This window comes from Aulonocara sp. 'chitande type north' Nkhata Bay, linkage group LG14, assembly GCF_057382095.1.
Source record: "Aulonocara sp. 'chitande type north' Nkhata Bay isolate Kocher_YH1m ecotype deep benthic linkage group LG14, A_spYH_male_GT1.1, whole genome shotgun sequence".
In the NCBI taxonomy this organism is placed as follows: Eukaryota; Metazoa; Chordata; class Actinopteri; order Cichliformes; family Cichlidae; genus Aulonocara; species Aulonocara sp. 'chitande type north' Nkhata Bay.
In genome coordinates this window covers 21605145-21622001 of record NC_141357.1, presented here as the reverse complement: position 1 = coordinate 21622001, position 16857 = coordinate 21605145, and the positions used below count along the sequence as shown (strand labels likewise).

Genomic DNA, 16857 nt, shown 5'->3' with positions numbered 1-16857 from the left:
TTCCCAAACTAAACTATGAAACTAGCAGCCATACTAGGAGTATAAACAGGATGGGGAAGCTGATGTAAACTAACGAGAATAGGTCAAAGGACTGCATAGATCAGGCCTAGCATTATGACCACTAACGGGTGAAGTGAATAACAGTCATTATCTCTTCATCATGGCACCTGTTAGTGGGTGGGATACATCAGGAAGCAAGTTTCATCCTCAAAGTTGATGTGTTAGAAGCAGGAAAAAAGGATGAGTTTGACAAGTGCTAGCTCTCCAAAGCTGCAGCTGTTGTGGGGAGTTTCTGGTCTCTAATGGTCAGTATCTATCAAAAGTGGTCCAAGGTATGAGGAGTGGTGAACTAGCGACAGGTTCATGGACGGCCAAGGCTCATTAACGTATGTGGGGGGTGACCGTGTGGTTCGATTCAACATACGAGCTAATGTAGCCCAAATTGACAAAAAGGCTAATCTTGGTTCTAATGAAAAGGTGTCGGACTAGACAGTGCATCAAAGTTTGGGGCTGCATAGCCGCAGAAAAGTCAGGGTGCCCGTGTTGACCCCTGTCCACTGTCGAACATGCTAACAATAGTCACATGAGCATCAGGAGTGGACCACAGAGCGATGGAAGAAGCTGGTCTCGCCTGGTGAATCACGTTTTTGGGAACACCTGTCACAGGGATGCTCTATGAAAAGAAGGCAAGTAGACTTAACTCTAGCAAGCAAGCTAAAGAATCTGTTGCTAACATCTTGGTGCCAGATGTGACAGTATTTAAGGTGCAGTGATTATTTCATGTTGTTCCAGTGTCAGATTTCTTGGATGAGCAAGTGTATTTTACTGGAAATGCATAAAATAGTTTCTAGATTGGACACCAACCTTTAGCAAACCTGTGGTTGCAAGAAAAAGTTTAAACTCAAGACTGTTAAGTCTTTGAGGTTTGATTGCAGGTAATTGGACAACATTTTGGAAAAGTTACAATGTCTGTTAGCTTCAGAATAAAAGGCATTTTGTGGTTGAACATTTGAACACTCTTAATACGAGGAAGCAGCAATAGGAAAGATTCTTCCATTAGAATGTTGAGGTGAATTTGAGGCCATTATAAACAATAACGATGTATAAGCGCACATTTTATTTCCTCAAAGGAAAAACGTCTGTGTAACTCACAATTCATTTACTTTCTGTTGTATGTCTATTGCTGACATGAGTCCCAGCTTAAAAGAAACTGTAGTAGGATTTATGAAGTGTATAACCAATTCTGTGGGTTCAAACTGTGTTGTGAGTAAGAGAAGATAAGTAAAAAAAAACACACACACCGAGTCTTCAGGAAGAGGAGAGGATAATTTACAGAATACACACACACACACACACACACACACACACACACACACACACATACACACACACACACATACACTTATAGTCTCACAGAACTTGCTTTTTCTGTATAGAGATCTATCCAAGTCTAACTACACAGGAGCAAAACTTTCATTCAGCTGCATGTTTTTCATTTGATTGAAACTGGTTCACCAGAACAAACACTGAGGGAACAACATGGTTGTGTAAAGCAGCCAAGTAAAAAGAAAAAGACTCTGATTCCCTTCAAATCTTCTTCAGCCAAAACACTAAGGAGAACAGTCTCCTGTGTGTCACTGTATTTGTGTTTAGCAAGCAACGTCTAGTTCACTGTAGCGTCTAATGTCATGAACTCATCATGAAATCATACTGAAAGCCTTGTGAGATACGTGAGAGGCTGCAGGAGGGAGACAAAGAGTGCACTTAAGCTAAACCTGCTTTCAAACTCATCAAAGATATTCTGCATGGTACCACGCAGGAAGCTGATCTGGCTTGCAGCAGCCGAGGGTGATGTCTTACGAGTGCACACATGCAGGTCACCAGGTGCAGGAACCCAAGCACGTTGGCTGATATAGTGCCATAAAAACAGGCGGACGTCGAAAGCTCAGCGCATGATAACAATGCCTGGAACAATTTTGCAGCTTGTGTTAATGTGCAGAATGTGCAGCAGAAGCTGGAGGAATGAGCTTGATAACCTAAAATTGCAGCACCAAAGCTGCCTAAATGTGACAGGAACTGCTTGGCTGTTGCCTTGGAAATAAATCATATTAAATATCTGCTAAAAGTCTGGATTGCGAATTTACTATTACTCTATACTTAACACTGCAGGTGGAGGCTATGCTAATGCAAGTCATTTCCTACAAAGTCATATGCTTCCTTTCAAACTCTTCTCATGACATGTTACATAAATATGAGGAGATCTACCAAGATATGAATGGGGCACCAGTGTAACTTTAATGTCAGTGTCTTTGGTTTTCTTGGGTTGTCTTGGGTGCACAGACTGTGGTTGCCCATAGCAGGTGCAGCAGAGCAACATAGAAAGGCCTTGGTGAAATCAGGTATAATCAGAGAGTGTGTCATTAATAAATGTTTTCTTAGCCAGTAATGTGGCTGATGTCACTGCAATGAAACAGCTGTGCCAGTCAAAGGAAAATGTAATGATAACAGCCCAACAAACTAAAGATGGCACGATATCACTTTTTTATGTCAGATACCGATATCATAAATATTCATACTCATAAATATTCATACTCATAAATGTTCAAGTTTAAAAAAACTAAACTAAACTAAAGCTATTCTGTTATACCTGTATGCAAAAAATACACTGCACCCAAAATATTTCAGTTCAGCAAAACTGATCAATCTAATAAACTTAAACCTACTCCATCCTCCCGATTCTGGTGTTTTAAAGATTACTTAGCAGAAATATTAAACAACCTAACTAATAGGGTTGCCAACTCCCAGCAAAAAGAATAAAATAGGGAACCACTCCCCACCCTCCGCTTCATAATGCTTAATTGACGTAATCAACTTTAATTTAATGCATGTGTTTAAAAAAGTGCACAGAAATTAGTTATTTTTCTACAATAATTAAATAGATTCAACATCTTTCCTTAACAGAATTGCAAACTGCACAGATGGTATTTTCCCAAAGGAAAAAGTACTATAGCTTACTAAGTTATCAATTTGACTTAATAGTTCCTATATACAATAATGGACTTCTATACATTTTACATCAGATGAAAAGATTCAGATAATTATTTATTAAGAGCTAGACATGACAATTAGAAAGAAAAGTATGTCTTTGTGCCCCCTTTTCCTGTTCATGCCCTGTTCGGCCCCCCTGGCTACACTTTGCTAGACCCGCCCCTGCACAGTTACCAGCCATCAGCTACGTAGAAAAAGATCCTGGTGTAGAAAGTAATATTAAATAAATTCTAACAACAGCTTATCAAGTTTAAACGTGCTGCAGTTGTTTATCCACTGGTTTCCTCTTTCTGGGGCAAAGTGGGCGATAAACAAACAAGAGAGACGGACTCGCGACAGAAAAGCTGATCAGCTGATCATTAATCAGGTTCATGATTGAAGTAGCAGCAGGAGAGAGAAGAGGCAGTCGCTCCATATATCAGTTATTAAGCTTAAGTGAGAATGCTTTACAAACCTTACAGTCTGCATTCAGAGTCAAACGGTATGTGTGTGTTTTAACGACTGAAAATGTGACAATCAAAAATGATAAAGCCATTAATCTACCAGCATTGCTCCAATACTATTTCAGTTGGAAGTTCATATACAGGGAGTGCAGAATTATTAGGCAAGTTGTATTTTTGAGGAATAATTTTATTATTGAACAACAACCATGTTCTCAATGAACCCAAAAAACTCATTAATATCAAAGCTGAATGTTTTTGGAAGTAGTTTTTAGTTTGTTTTCAGTTTTAGCTATTTTAGGGGGATATCTGTGTGTGCAGGTGACTATTACTGTGCATAATTATTAGGCAACTTAACAAAAAACAAATATATACCCATTTCAATTACCGTAATTGTCGGGCTATAAGCCGCTACTTTTTGCACAAGCTTTGAACCCTGCGGCTTTTAGTCAGGTGCGGCTTTTCTATGGATTGTCCGTGATTTTTGTCATATCGTAAGACGATTTGTTTTGTTTGTTCCGCTGTTGTACGGCACTACGCTCTCTGCCCTTTACCGATCCAGCCACGGGCCCATCCATCTGGCCCATCAAGACTCTCATTTCATCAGTCCATAAAATCTTAGAAAAACCAGTCTTGAGATATTTCTTGGCCCAGTCTTGACGTTTCAGCTTGTGTGTCTTGTTCGGTGGTGGTCGTCTTTCAGCATTTCTTACCTTGGCCATGTCTCTGAGTATTGCACACCTTGTGCTTTTGGGCACTCCAGTGATGTTGCAGCTCTGAAATATGGCCAAACTGGTGGCAAGTGGCATCTTGGCAGCTGCACGCTTGACTTTTCTCAGTTCATGGGCAGTTATTTTGCGCCTTGGTTTTTCCACACGCTTCTTGCGACCCTGTTGACTATTTTGAATGAAACGCTTGATTGTTCGATGATCACGCTTCAGAAGCTTTGCAATTTTGAGACTGCTGCATCCCTCTGCAAGATATCTCACTATTTTTGACTTTTCTGAGCCTGTCAAGTCCTTCTTTTGACCCATTTTGCCAAAGGAAAGGACGTTGCCTAATAATTATGCACACCTGATATAGGGTGTTGATGTCATTAGACCACACCCCTTCTCATTACAGAGATACACATCACCTAATATGCTTAATTGGTAGTAGGCTTTCGAGCCTATACAGCTTGGAGTAAGACAACATGCATGAAGAGGATGATGTGGACAAAATACTCATTTGCCTAATAATTCTGCACTCCCTGTATAAGACACACTGTGACATTATATCACAACAGGTTGCCTTTGCAGGAGTTTTTTTTTTTTTAAGTGTGATTTTTATAGCAGCCTGGCATCATTTTCAGGTGATTTAATGAAGGTCTATGCTGGGATGGCTGTGTGTAATGCTGCTGAAATCTGGTGTGGCGCTAGTCAAACTTTAGATGTGGTAGATTTATGCACGTCCTGCTGGCGTGACATTGCTGCAGAGATTCAGTAAACTGAAGGATAAGCTTGCTTTGCTGTACAAAGCATCTGTGGAGTTTTAGAATCACTCATGTTAATATAGATGTGGACAGATTTATTGACAATGACGCTTCAACTGCAGTACACATTAATTTTTAATGTCGAATTAAAGGGATACACTGGCAGGGGAATGATTCGTTAAAATATCTTCTTTGTATTTCAGGCACAGTTTTGTTGCTCGTCCAAGTTTTCATCTTATCTTTGTTCATCAACCTCTGAAGTACCAGCGGTGTGCTCAAAAAAGCAGATATGATTTTACACATGGTTCATCAACATTTCTACAACTCACTTTGCTTTGCTGCTTCATCCACCTGTGAATATTCCACCTGTTTGTGTCTCTCTTCACACCTGTGCACTCTGTGCCTGCTACCAAAATACCTCACAGATGCTTTAAGTAAACATCAGTGTCACGAAAATACCAAACTGTGCCATCACAAAACAAGCCCTTTGGATTTACTGAGGCTGTATTTATCCTCATCTTACTGAATTTCAAGTTTCCCAAGACAACTACATGGAAAATTAGCCCATATCCTCTCTGGGTCTGCTAATATATGGATGCAAAGTGACTCGTAAAATGCTGCCGGGAGTGTTATGATTAAGTCGGCTATGCTTTAATTAGGGCAAATCCCACTCACCCAACTGGAGTCAAATGGTCTATTACCAGGGGATAGAGTATGAGAGAAGTTCATTGCTTTCAGTTTGATAGCTACCTGATAGCCGCCGTTAAAGATGATCGGTGTACTTGATCTGAACGAAAATAATACTCGTTTGAGTAAAGTCCTGAGAAGAATTAAGTACAAACTTCCAGGACTTAAGGAGGTAAGTAGCAGCCGTGGGCTGCCATTCAAATGCAATTGATTAATTGATCATCAGCCAGTGTGAGCACCTCTATAAAAGCTGAAGTTGCCAGACCATGAAATGCTCAGAAAAACTGCAAAAAATCCAAGAGCTACATCTCAGACTCTGCATGCCTCGAATGGCATATTAAATATTAAAATTCACATTGTACAATTAGAAAAAGAACAAGTATGTTTAGAAGACAGGGGATTTTCTGTGTCAAATCTTACAAAGAAAAGTTGCTTCTGGTCAAATCCCAAGACTTCTAGAATAATGTTTATTTGACAGACGAGACCTAATGCACATCGGCAACCAAATGTCGAGCACAGTAGCAGAGGGGTGACGACTTGGAATTGTTTTGCAGCCACAGTACAAATCCCGTTCAGTCTTCCCGTTACTTTGATTCACTTAACCTAACATTAGCAATCAGGATAATCGCTTGCACGGAGCTGATTATCAGCTTGCTAAGTTAAACCCATGGTTTCCACAAGGTTTGCACATTCACGTGAAGAGGGTGGTGATGGCAGCATTTCATCAATGGCAATTATGGATCAGTGTAGACTGACATTAGAGCAGCATATTTTACAAAGGAACATGAAACTATAGCATTAGGGGGAAAATGAATAGGTTAAAGACATAACACAGACTGAAAATAACATAGGTGCTTCAAACAAATCAGCGGTGCATGTGTGAGAAGAAAAGGACTTTACAGTAATTTAGTATTAAATGTTTTGTGCGAATGTGTGTGTGTTTCAAACACTTCAATCAGTGAAAGTGGAAAAGAGCTGCTACATTAATACCAACTGTGTAAGTTAGGAGACTTATCAATATCATAACTCTATCATTAAGAAATATATATACATATATTGAAAATGAGTATTTAATTAATGTTAGACAGTTTAAGTTTTTGTTGTTACTTAGCAACCTTGGTTGTGTTTAATCCAATTAAGAATGAATATAAAAGCAGATTTCAATTGCAGCCTTAGTCTGCATATAGATTTGAAATAAAGTACAAACAGAGGTCCTAATGTAGGATAATATATTACTGCTTATTTCATAAGAATAACATTTTTACAACTGGAAAACTCAAAGTATAAAACAGCAAGATTTTAGATTGAAAGAGCTTCCTACTATCCATGCAAACACCCGGGAATGGTAATGCTTTTCTGGAGAACTGGAGGCTCAATAGATGGTGATTTCATACCTGATGATCCCTGATCTGGAACCTGATTAGGGATCTGCTCTTGAGCAGGTTACGTTACCAGCATAACTTACCATGATGAGAGTTTTGTTTTTGTAGTACAGAAAACCCAGGGCCAGTCTGACATTACCTGGATATGAGAAAATACTGCTTCATAGTACAGGTCTCGGGCAGCTTGCAGTCATGCATCATGCAACAGCTAAAGCTTGGCCCAAACTGGGTCATGAAGGAGAATTATTTTGAGCGCAGCAGCAAATCTACAACAGAATGGGTGAAAATGAAAAGAATCAAGGTGTTACAGTGACCCAGTCAAAGTCCTAACCTCAGCCCCACTGACATGCTGTGGCAGGCTTGCATAAAGACTAACCTCGTTTAAGGAAAAAATTCTCCACAACCATGAGCGAGACTGATAAAGTCACACAGAAAGTGTCTCCTTCAAATTATTGATGGTAAAGGTGGTTCTACAAACTACTGAATCAGGGAGTGTACTCAAGTTTTCACAGGACTCTGCAGTCCTGTGAAAACTTTTTTTTTCACACGACTGTATAAGGACACTGAATATTTAGGCTCATGCTGCATTGCAGGATCAAACTTTCTAAATGTTGTTGACTTTCCTTAACTTTTTGGCTATATATCCTAATTTTAAAAATGCATTTAAAGTACCATTTCCTTGGGAGATTCTTTCCTTCAATATGAGTAATTCTCTGTCTCTCATGTTTTTCTTTTCTTTCTTTCTTTCTTTTTTCCATGTGTGTCTTACCGGCAGGCTTATTAAACCTGGAGCAGCTCCTCAGGCAGTTCCTCATCTCCAAGGAGACTCTGTCTGTGCGCATGCTTGATGACAGCCAGGACCCGACCCCACTCCTAAAGGAGATTCGAGATGACAAGACTCCCACCATAATAGTCGATGCCAATGCCACAATGTCACATATCATTTTGGAGCGGGTTAGTATGGGACACACGATAGCCGTGATCTGTATGCACTGATAACGCTTCTCTTTATTCCATGCCTGCGGTCTGGGATTAATACCACTCCACATTCATATAAATCTCAAAAAGTGAAAGTGAGGGAAGAACGCCGGTGGCAACAATTGTTCAAGGATAACTGTTCAACTTTCTCCAGTATTTGGAGAAAGTTGGAAAAGTTTTAAGTCGTTTAGTGTTGAATTGCAAGATGGATGATAAGAATTTGTGTTTAAGTGGGCACAGGTTTTCAAAGACAGAGTTATGCTCAAAATCTAAGCCTAAATTAAAAAGGAAATGAACGCAAGCGATATTGCCAAACAAGCACGTCCTTTCAAATTACTGCACATGTAGGAGTGCATAAAATCCAGTCGTATTCCAATGACTGAGTGTCGAGAAGTAAGATTTCACCAAATGTTTTGCAGGTTAGTTTAAGAACAGACTCATAAGACAAAGGCCTTTTCTCCACTTTTGTACCTTTCATTCATTTTATTTAAAGTGTTTTTTCTTTAAGACAGTGTATCACATGAAGTGAATTTATTATCTACTGGTTCCTCCTCTTTTACATAAACAGAGAAAAAACGACTGACAACACCAGTGAGTGCAGTTTCTGTCAGAAGCATATCAGTGTGACCTTTGCGTGGTTTCTTTGCTAATGGCACATACCAGTAATTAATGCTGTGGAACATTAATACGACCTTAGACACGTTTACTTTAATGTGCAGTGCTGTGAAAAAGTATTTTCCCCCTTTCTGATTTCTTTTCTTTCTTTTTTCTTTTTTGCATATTTGTCACAATTAGATGTTTCAGATGTTTTCAAATATTTTGCTTTTACATTTTGCAAAGATAACCTGAGTAAATGCAAAATCCTGTTTCTTAATGATGATTTCATTTATTAAGGCAGTCTATCCAAACCTACATGGCCTTGTGTAAAAATGATTTGCTCCCTTGACCTAATATTTAGAATTAGGAATTTAGAACTGCAGTCGAGCATTTGTAATAAGTGGCGATGACTCTTTGACATCACTGTGGAGGAATTTTGACCGGCCTGTGTAACCATCTCAATCTAATTTAAGTCTGGATTTTGACTAGGCCACTCCAAAATGTTATTTAATTTTGTTTTATTTTATTTTATTTTAGCCATTCAAGTGGCATTTAGCTTCACAAACCCCTTCAGGCTTTCCTGGTGCAGAGCAGAATTCATGGTTCCATCAATTACAGCAATAATTGACCAACACATTACCTCCACCCTGTTTGAGTGTTGGTGTGATGTTCTTTTTATGGCATGCTGTTAGTGTTAAGCCAGATGTAACAGGACCTTCCAAAAATGTTTAGCTTTTGTCTCATCAGTCCAGGATATCCACCAGATGGTGGATCCCCAAAACAAGCCTTTGTGTTCTGTTGAGTCAGCAGTTTCCCCGTGGAGCTCTGCTACGGATGCTGTTTTCACGCTTCTTATTGTTGAATCCCAAATTCTAATCTAATCTAATTGCATTTGGAGTCATTTTGGTAGACCAGGCCTCCCCTGAAAGTTTTCTCCATTTGTGGATAATGGATCTTGCTGGGGTTCTCTGGAGTCCCAGATCCATAGAAATGGCATTGTTGCCCTGTTCCAGACTGACAGATGTCAGTGACATTGTTTTGTGAATTGCATGTGTTGATTTTTTGAGAACTTTTAGCCTACTTCCTGTTCTCAGACAGCTTCTATTAAAGTGATTTCTTGATTTAGGAAGGGTAGTGGTAACCAGGGCTTGGTCGTGGCCAGTGAAAGTCAAATCAACTAAAAATGTGGTTAATCACCATTAATTCATGTCTGGGGAGGGCAATTACTTTTTCAACCTGGGCCTGGTTGGTTTGGTTATTTTTATCCCTTAATAAAAAAAATCATAATTTAAAAACTGCATTTTGTATTTAATTTTGTAATTTTTGTCTAATTAGTTATATTTTGGCAAATATCGCAAAAGAAAGAAAAATCTGTTTTTACAGCAATGTAATACTACTGATACAGCTCCTGCTGTTTGGACATTTATGCTGTAAAAAGTAATAATGGGATCGGTGCAGGTTGGAGCTGAAGAAGCGAGGGTGTGTGGCAGCAGCATATGGTCTCTTAGTAATTAATACACACCTCATTATTTCTTGAAGACAATAGATGGATAGCTAGAGTGGAGGTGACAATGAGTGGGGGCAGAAGAGGGTTGGGAGAGGGATGGAGAAGAAGATGATTCTCTTGTTTTTTCATTATATTAATTGTTCCCTCTTATTTTTATATATATATATATATATATATATATATATATATATATATATACACACACACACCCACACACACACACATATATATCACAGTAGTTTTCAGTCTAAGTAAAGTTTTCAGGTTGTCTTTCAGTGGTCATCTAGTCACCATAGCAACCACAGAGCAGCAGGAGTCCACACTGGACTGTCTCTTTCTCTCTGTGTGTGCTCCATCTGTCTCTTCAGTTTGAATATGGAGTTGGTCTTTCTTCTCACCACTCTCTGTTCTCTCTGTGTTTTCTCTGCACCCAAATGCAGTGAAGAGGATTTCACTTTATTTCTTCACACCACCCTCGCCATGGGGTCTTGTTCATCCATCTCCTTGGCTCTCGCATAGCCCGTCTTCTCTCTGCGTCACGCTGTCTGTCTCTGCCTGTCAAAAGACAGTCCTGTGGCAGGGTGGTAGAAAGTTGGCAATCAAACCTCATGTGAAGTGTGCGGTTGCCAAACATATCAAAGCTCTGCACTGGAATATTCACGAGTCTCAGATAATCATGAGAGCGCCAAGCTTGTCTAAAGGGACAGGAATGGCCTATGTCATGCAAGACATTGCCCCTTATTAGTTTGTTTACATCTTACTTCAAACCGTCTTCCGGCAAAGGTCTCACTCTCTGAGGTTTTAGCATTCAGACGGGTTTAGGTCAGCATTTTGTGTTTAATCTCATTTATTCAGGCCTCCCAATTCTTTGCACAGCTGTTTATTACAAGACTTTGTCCAGTATATATGGTGCAGTGCAAACTGTGCACTCTGACCAAAAGCTGTGGTTGAACAACCACAAGATCAAAAGTAAAAGAAAAACCCAAAACAAAACGCAAGAAGGCTTATTTCAAAAGTAGCAAAAGAGACCGAAGGGATTTTTCATCAGCCATTAGCTATGGCGGTGTTGTACATCCTGAATAAAGTGTGGGTAGCAAACAAAGCGTTCTGGGTCATAATGTCATTTTCTGTTTGTTGCTATTAAAGGCAGAGGTCACCCACAGAAAAGAGGCAGTGGCTTGAAATATTCAGTTTTTTTTATGTATTTTCTGCAAAGAGAGAACATTTCAGCCACCTTGTACCATTAGCTACCTGCCGTGTAACCCCAGGGCAGACCTTAACAAACAACCCCCCTGAAGCATGTAATTTACTGTGCATAGAGAAGCTCAGGGTACTTTTAGATTAATAGCGTGCTTAAGTTTGCAAAAGTACAAGCTGTACAAAAACATCTTGAGCAGTCATTTGGAGTTTAATAATAAAAAGGCTGTAATAATTAGCACCTTTCATGTTTTTAGTATTTTATTATTTACTGTAGTTTGAACACCTGATACTCACACTCAGCACACAATAGGCAAGGCAAGGCAAGGCAAATTTATTTGTATAGCACAATTCAACAACAAGGTGATTCAAAGTGCTTTACAGAGACATTAGAAACAAAAACAAATAAAAAGCAATAAGATTTTGTTTGGCTCACAGGTAAATATCTGTTATTAAAGTCTTTCTGATGATGCACACTTAGAATAATTTCAGTGTGGAAACTATATGGATATTATTCTCATTTTCATTCATTTCAAACATCTGTTTCATCATAAGATAAAAGAGATAACTGATAACAAGTTTGATTTAATGTGACTTGTTCCTCTAAGAGAATCCAAACCATGAGAACATGATGCCCCCCCACAGCACAACAGAGACATCTGGTCTCCTCACTGTGGGACTTTTGAAAAACATTTTTTTTGTCAACCACTTGATATTTACAGGTTTATGGGTTTTAATTGGTTTTAATGATAATGTGCGTTGTGGCACTAGACAGTGGAGATTATTGTGGACTTCAGGAAGCACACAGCTCCACTCCCCCCCATCATCCTGACTGACACCCCCATCACCTCTGTGGACTCATTCCGCTTCCTGGGTACCACCATCACCCAGGACCTGAAGTGGGAGCCCACCATCACCTCCGTCATTAAGAAAGCCCAGCAGAGGATGTACTTCCTGAGGCAGCTGAAGAAATTCAACCTGCCAACACGGACGATGATGCAATTCTACACTGCAATCATCGAGTCCATCCTCACCTCCTCCATCACCGTGTGGTACCCTGGAGCCACTATCAGGGACAAACAGAGACTGCAGCGTGTTGCAGACTCCCATCTCCGCAGGACCTGTACACCTCCAGGACACTGGGGCGTGCAGCTCGGATCTCAGCTGACCCTTCTCACCCTGGACACAGTCTGTTTGAGGCAGGAGGCTCCGGTCCATTCGCACCAGAACCTCTCGCCATAAGAACAGTTTCTTCCCCTCTGCTGTTGAACACATGAACAATAACCGTATGACTGTTCCCACCACTAACACATGACCCTACGCTGTGTTCACTGCATCATTCCATGTTTGGCACTGATCACCACCTGCACTCATGTATATATCATGTATATATCTATCTACTTAGCACTTTTAATTCTTATTCTTATTTTTATTTTCATGTCTATTTAAGCGTAATTTATAACAGTATGTTTGCACTGAAGCACCGCAGCAATTTCCTAATGTTGTAAACCCGCTCAACATTTGGCAATAAAACCCTTTCTGATTCTGATTCTGATTCTAAAATCTGTTCCTTCATGATTTTCTTTTATGATAGCTTTAATGAAATGAAACCATGAGAAGTTCACCCTGTCCTTCACAACTGCTCCTCACTCTGACTTGATTTAATCAAATTGTAAGACAGAGTGTCGAACGGCATACTAATGCTCCTCAGAAATTAACTGCTCTATTGAGAACCTTTGTCAGATAGGAATATGCCCGGTGTTATCGAGATGTGCAGTTGATCTGTCTGCTCACACCAGAGTTCAAGTTACACTGCATCACTGACCTCTCTACCCTGTTTTATCACTATCCCTGCTTTTTGCTTTGTTTCCCCACCTCTTTGTGTTTCTTTGACCTCAAACTTAATATCATTTTGTTCAATAACCAATCCTATGTGCCTTGCACTTTTCTTACATTCTCTTTAATCTTTCATCTGTCGCCCTTCCTGTCTTTTTTTTTTCTCTGCAGGCATCAGAGCTGGGAATGCTGTCAGTCTACTACACTTACATCTTCACCTCTCTGGTAAGAAGACGGAAAATGGCGTGGGCGTAACATGTTGATTTCGAGCGCTGTATTAAAATAGTACTTTAATTGATGCTCCTGCCTTGAATGAGTGATTGAGTGGATAGAGCTCTGACAGAGAAATTGTAGAGCCTCGTTTAATCAGGGCTTTACAGGCAGTTTTTTTCTGCTCGTTTAATGTGACTGCAAATTGGAGACCAAGTACAGTTGCTATTCTGGCCTCACTCACTGGGTGAAGTGCACTTCTGGACCAAACAAATAAATATTACTAATTATTATAAGTCATACTGCTGCAACTGCTGGTGTTGTTTGTGCTGCCATTTGTCTTGTAATTATAATTGTAGAAAGCCAGACGGGACCTGTTGAACGAATGAGGAAGTCATCATCATTAGAGTCTTTCTTTGCTTTTTCTGATCAGTCTGGCTGTGACTCATCCATCCTTCCCTCCATTTGGCATTTTCGGGGGGCAAAATGTGGGGTCTCTCTCTCGACAAGTCATCGGTCTATCACATGGGTTGTCTTGCTGCTTTTAAAGCTGGACTTACCTTTTTCCACATGGATTTAATCCCATTGCATTACATACTGTGAAGTGCACAGTTGCTTACTTTGATTATTGTGTTACTTCATTACTAGGTGTTGTATACTGTTTACAGCCACACTGCCTTTAAAAGAGGTGACAGCAGCAAACAGAGAAAGAGCTGAGGAGGCAGCTAAAGTAAAGATGCTTTCGAAGCAGTAACAGGCTAACAGCTGAATCATTATCACTGAAACGTCTAAGAGGCATTTCTTAAATATTTAATGTCCACTGGGCATGCTTAAAAACAAGCTTTTGCATATTTTGTTACATGTGCTAAAAATGAAAAGGAAGTAATGGCGTTTGGTCACATAAAGGTTAAGGGATCCGTGAAAGTTATAGGACGATCGTAACGAAAGCGGCTTGGAGAAAATTTGATGCTACAGTAAACTTAGAAGATAGCTGCTCCCTAATAGAAATTAATGAGGTTCAAAACACTTTGCTCTAATAGTGCTGTAGAGATTATTCATATCAAGCTGATTTATGACTCATTAGGAGTGGGCTGCTGCCATCTTCATGTTTTCCTCCACAGTCTTTGACATAGTCACTTCTCTTATTGTAACTCTCCTTTCTCTTCTCTCTTTGTTCAGCCTGCTTGTTTTTCTCTTGCCTCCACACCTCAATAAGATCATTGTCATCTGATTCTTCCTTTGTTGCGATCCACTTGCAGACTAGCAGGTCTGCTGCAGAGTGGAACAAAGCACAGATTCATGGCAGATACAAGATGATGACCACAACCACCCTCTTACTACCATTACCACCATTTTCTTTATAAAAAGAAAAGAAAAGAAGAAGAAGCAGCTATTGCTTAGTGACAGCATTGTTAATAGTTTCAGCATCATTAAAATGGTCAGCATCGTGCCCCTGGTGTCATAAAACGGGGCGTGTGGAAAACAGAGAGTGCAGGACTCAGCAGACACAACATAACTTAAAATCATTGCTTTTATCGTGCAGGCAAAAGAGTAACAGAAGCAGAATAGTAACTAACTAACTAACCAGAGTACCATAAACTATACACACCACGATGGAGGATGTGACACAATACAGAGAGAGGAGATTGGGGTAGAGTGGAAACGCCTGGGAACGCATCTGAATAGAATCTACCTGAAATGACTCAGGAACCAGAACTGACACTTGACAAATGCAAGATGGGACTATCAAAATAAAACACTAAGTAACACCCAGGCTAAGACATGTGAATTTGACAAGATAGAGAACACAGACGGCCATGTAGACAGAATGCAGACAGACCAAAAAAGACGCAGGACATCACTGGGGAGACCAAAGGTAAACAAACAATGAAACAAGACTAGGACAGACTGGAAATGAAAGCAGAACTAAAAATAAAACAAGAAAAAGTAACACTAGAAAATAAAATACTCAAGAATTAGAACATAAACGATCTTGTACCTTTAATGAAATAAATAACAAGTCCAGAAAAAATCTCGAAATACTGGGTTAAGGACCCAGGACCATGATACCTGTCAGGCTGAGATGTGATGCTGAAGCTGTAAGTGGAGAAAATAGAAGGACGTTTGTATCCTTAGATGTTGTAATAAGTGATTCATCCTATTTATTGTGCTCTTAATGGCCGTGCCGATTGCGCATTGTGTTCGTCACACACACATACACACACAAATAAAAACAACACAAAAGAGGACGAGAACAACTTCCATTATGTTCCATCGCACTTCATTTCATTGTGCCTGTTTTCCAATCTCACTGTGATAATACATTTCTAAAATAGCAATAATACGCTCAATGCTTGTGTTTTTTTTTTCATGTACTTTTTGAAGTATGCTGCCATTTCACAAAGCCGACCTGTGGGGACGTGGAAATGAAAATGTTTATTTACACATCACGGTCAAAGTCGTTTCCAAGTCCAACAGTATTAATTATTTATGTTTATAGTCTCAGATCACAGCAGCAGTAGCTGGCTTGATTTATTTAATTTTTTTTTAAATACTATGAACTCAGGTTGATGAAGACACCAACAGCTTTTTCATTCTGCCTTCTCATTTTAAATAGTTTTGTCACCAGCATGTTTTATCACACATATCTAGTCTGCAATAAATAATAAAATGTAATATTGGGTTAATAGTCTGCTACTAAAAAATGAAAACAAAATTATAAGGAAAAGACCCAAAACATCTCTGTAGCTTACACACACTGACCTGCAAGATAAGTTGGATAGGTGCATAATTGTTCATATTATTATTATTATATTCATTCATCCACTTCATTAGGTACACCTTTCTACTACCCAGTCTCACCCCATTTGTCCTTTAAAGTGCATTAATTCTTTAGGGGTAGATGCAGCAAGGTGCTGGAATTCACTCAGTGCAGGTGTACCTAACAAAGTGGCTGGTGAGTAAATTTTCATATATTTCAATATGAGACTTATAAAAGAATAGACTGAGAAAATAGGTCATTCTTTTTTCACTGATGTTTGAGGAAAGGTGCATCAGTGTTATCCATCTTAATTCCTGGCTTGTTTCACTCTGGATTCTTTAAGTCTGCAGAATCTGCCGAACACATCCTTGATCCTTTCGTGGCGATCACAATGTCGGCAAGGCCTTGTGGTTTCTGTGAGTTTCCCCTCACTGTCAGCTAAGTAAATACATTAAGTCCACATTGACGAAGCAAGAATGTGACTGGTTTCACCAGGAAGAACGTCTCGAAAAAGTCTCACAGCAATAAAATCGCTACTTTAACAACTTTCTGGTTAAATTCACAGTAAAACATAATGCAGAGAAGTGTATCCAGGCAAGCATGTAATTGACACTGTATTTCAGATCCTTTGATTGTATTCCAAAAGACGGTCATATGATCATTTGGCTAGATTGTCCATCCCTAGTTGGCACATGAAACCCCAAAGGGAGCTGTAGATGATAAGTGCTTTTCATTTATAACTT

General features: G+C 39.5%; 1 protein-coding gene across 1 annotated transcript in view; it reads left to right on the top strand.

Moving 5' to 3' along the window:
• Positions 1-16857, top strand: part of grik4 (glutamate receptor, ionotropic, kainate 4) — a 362254-nt gene that overhangs the window by 255813 nt on the left and 89584 nt on the right. The window contains exons 7-8 of the mRNA XM_086261523.1: positions 7804-7982; positions 13315-13368. Of these exons, the coding sequence (XP_086117649.1) occupies positions 7804-7982; positions 13315-13368 (233 nt within the window). The remainder of the gene's footprint in view (positions 1-7803; positions 7983-13314; positions 13369-16857) is intronic.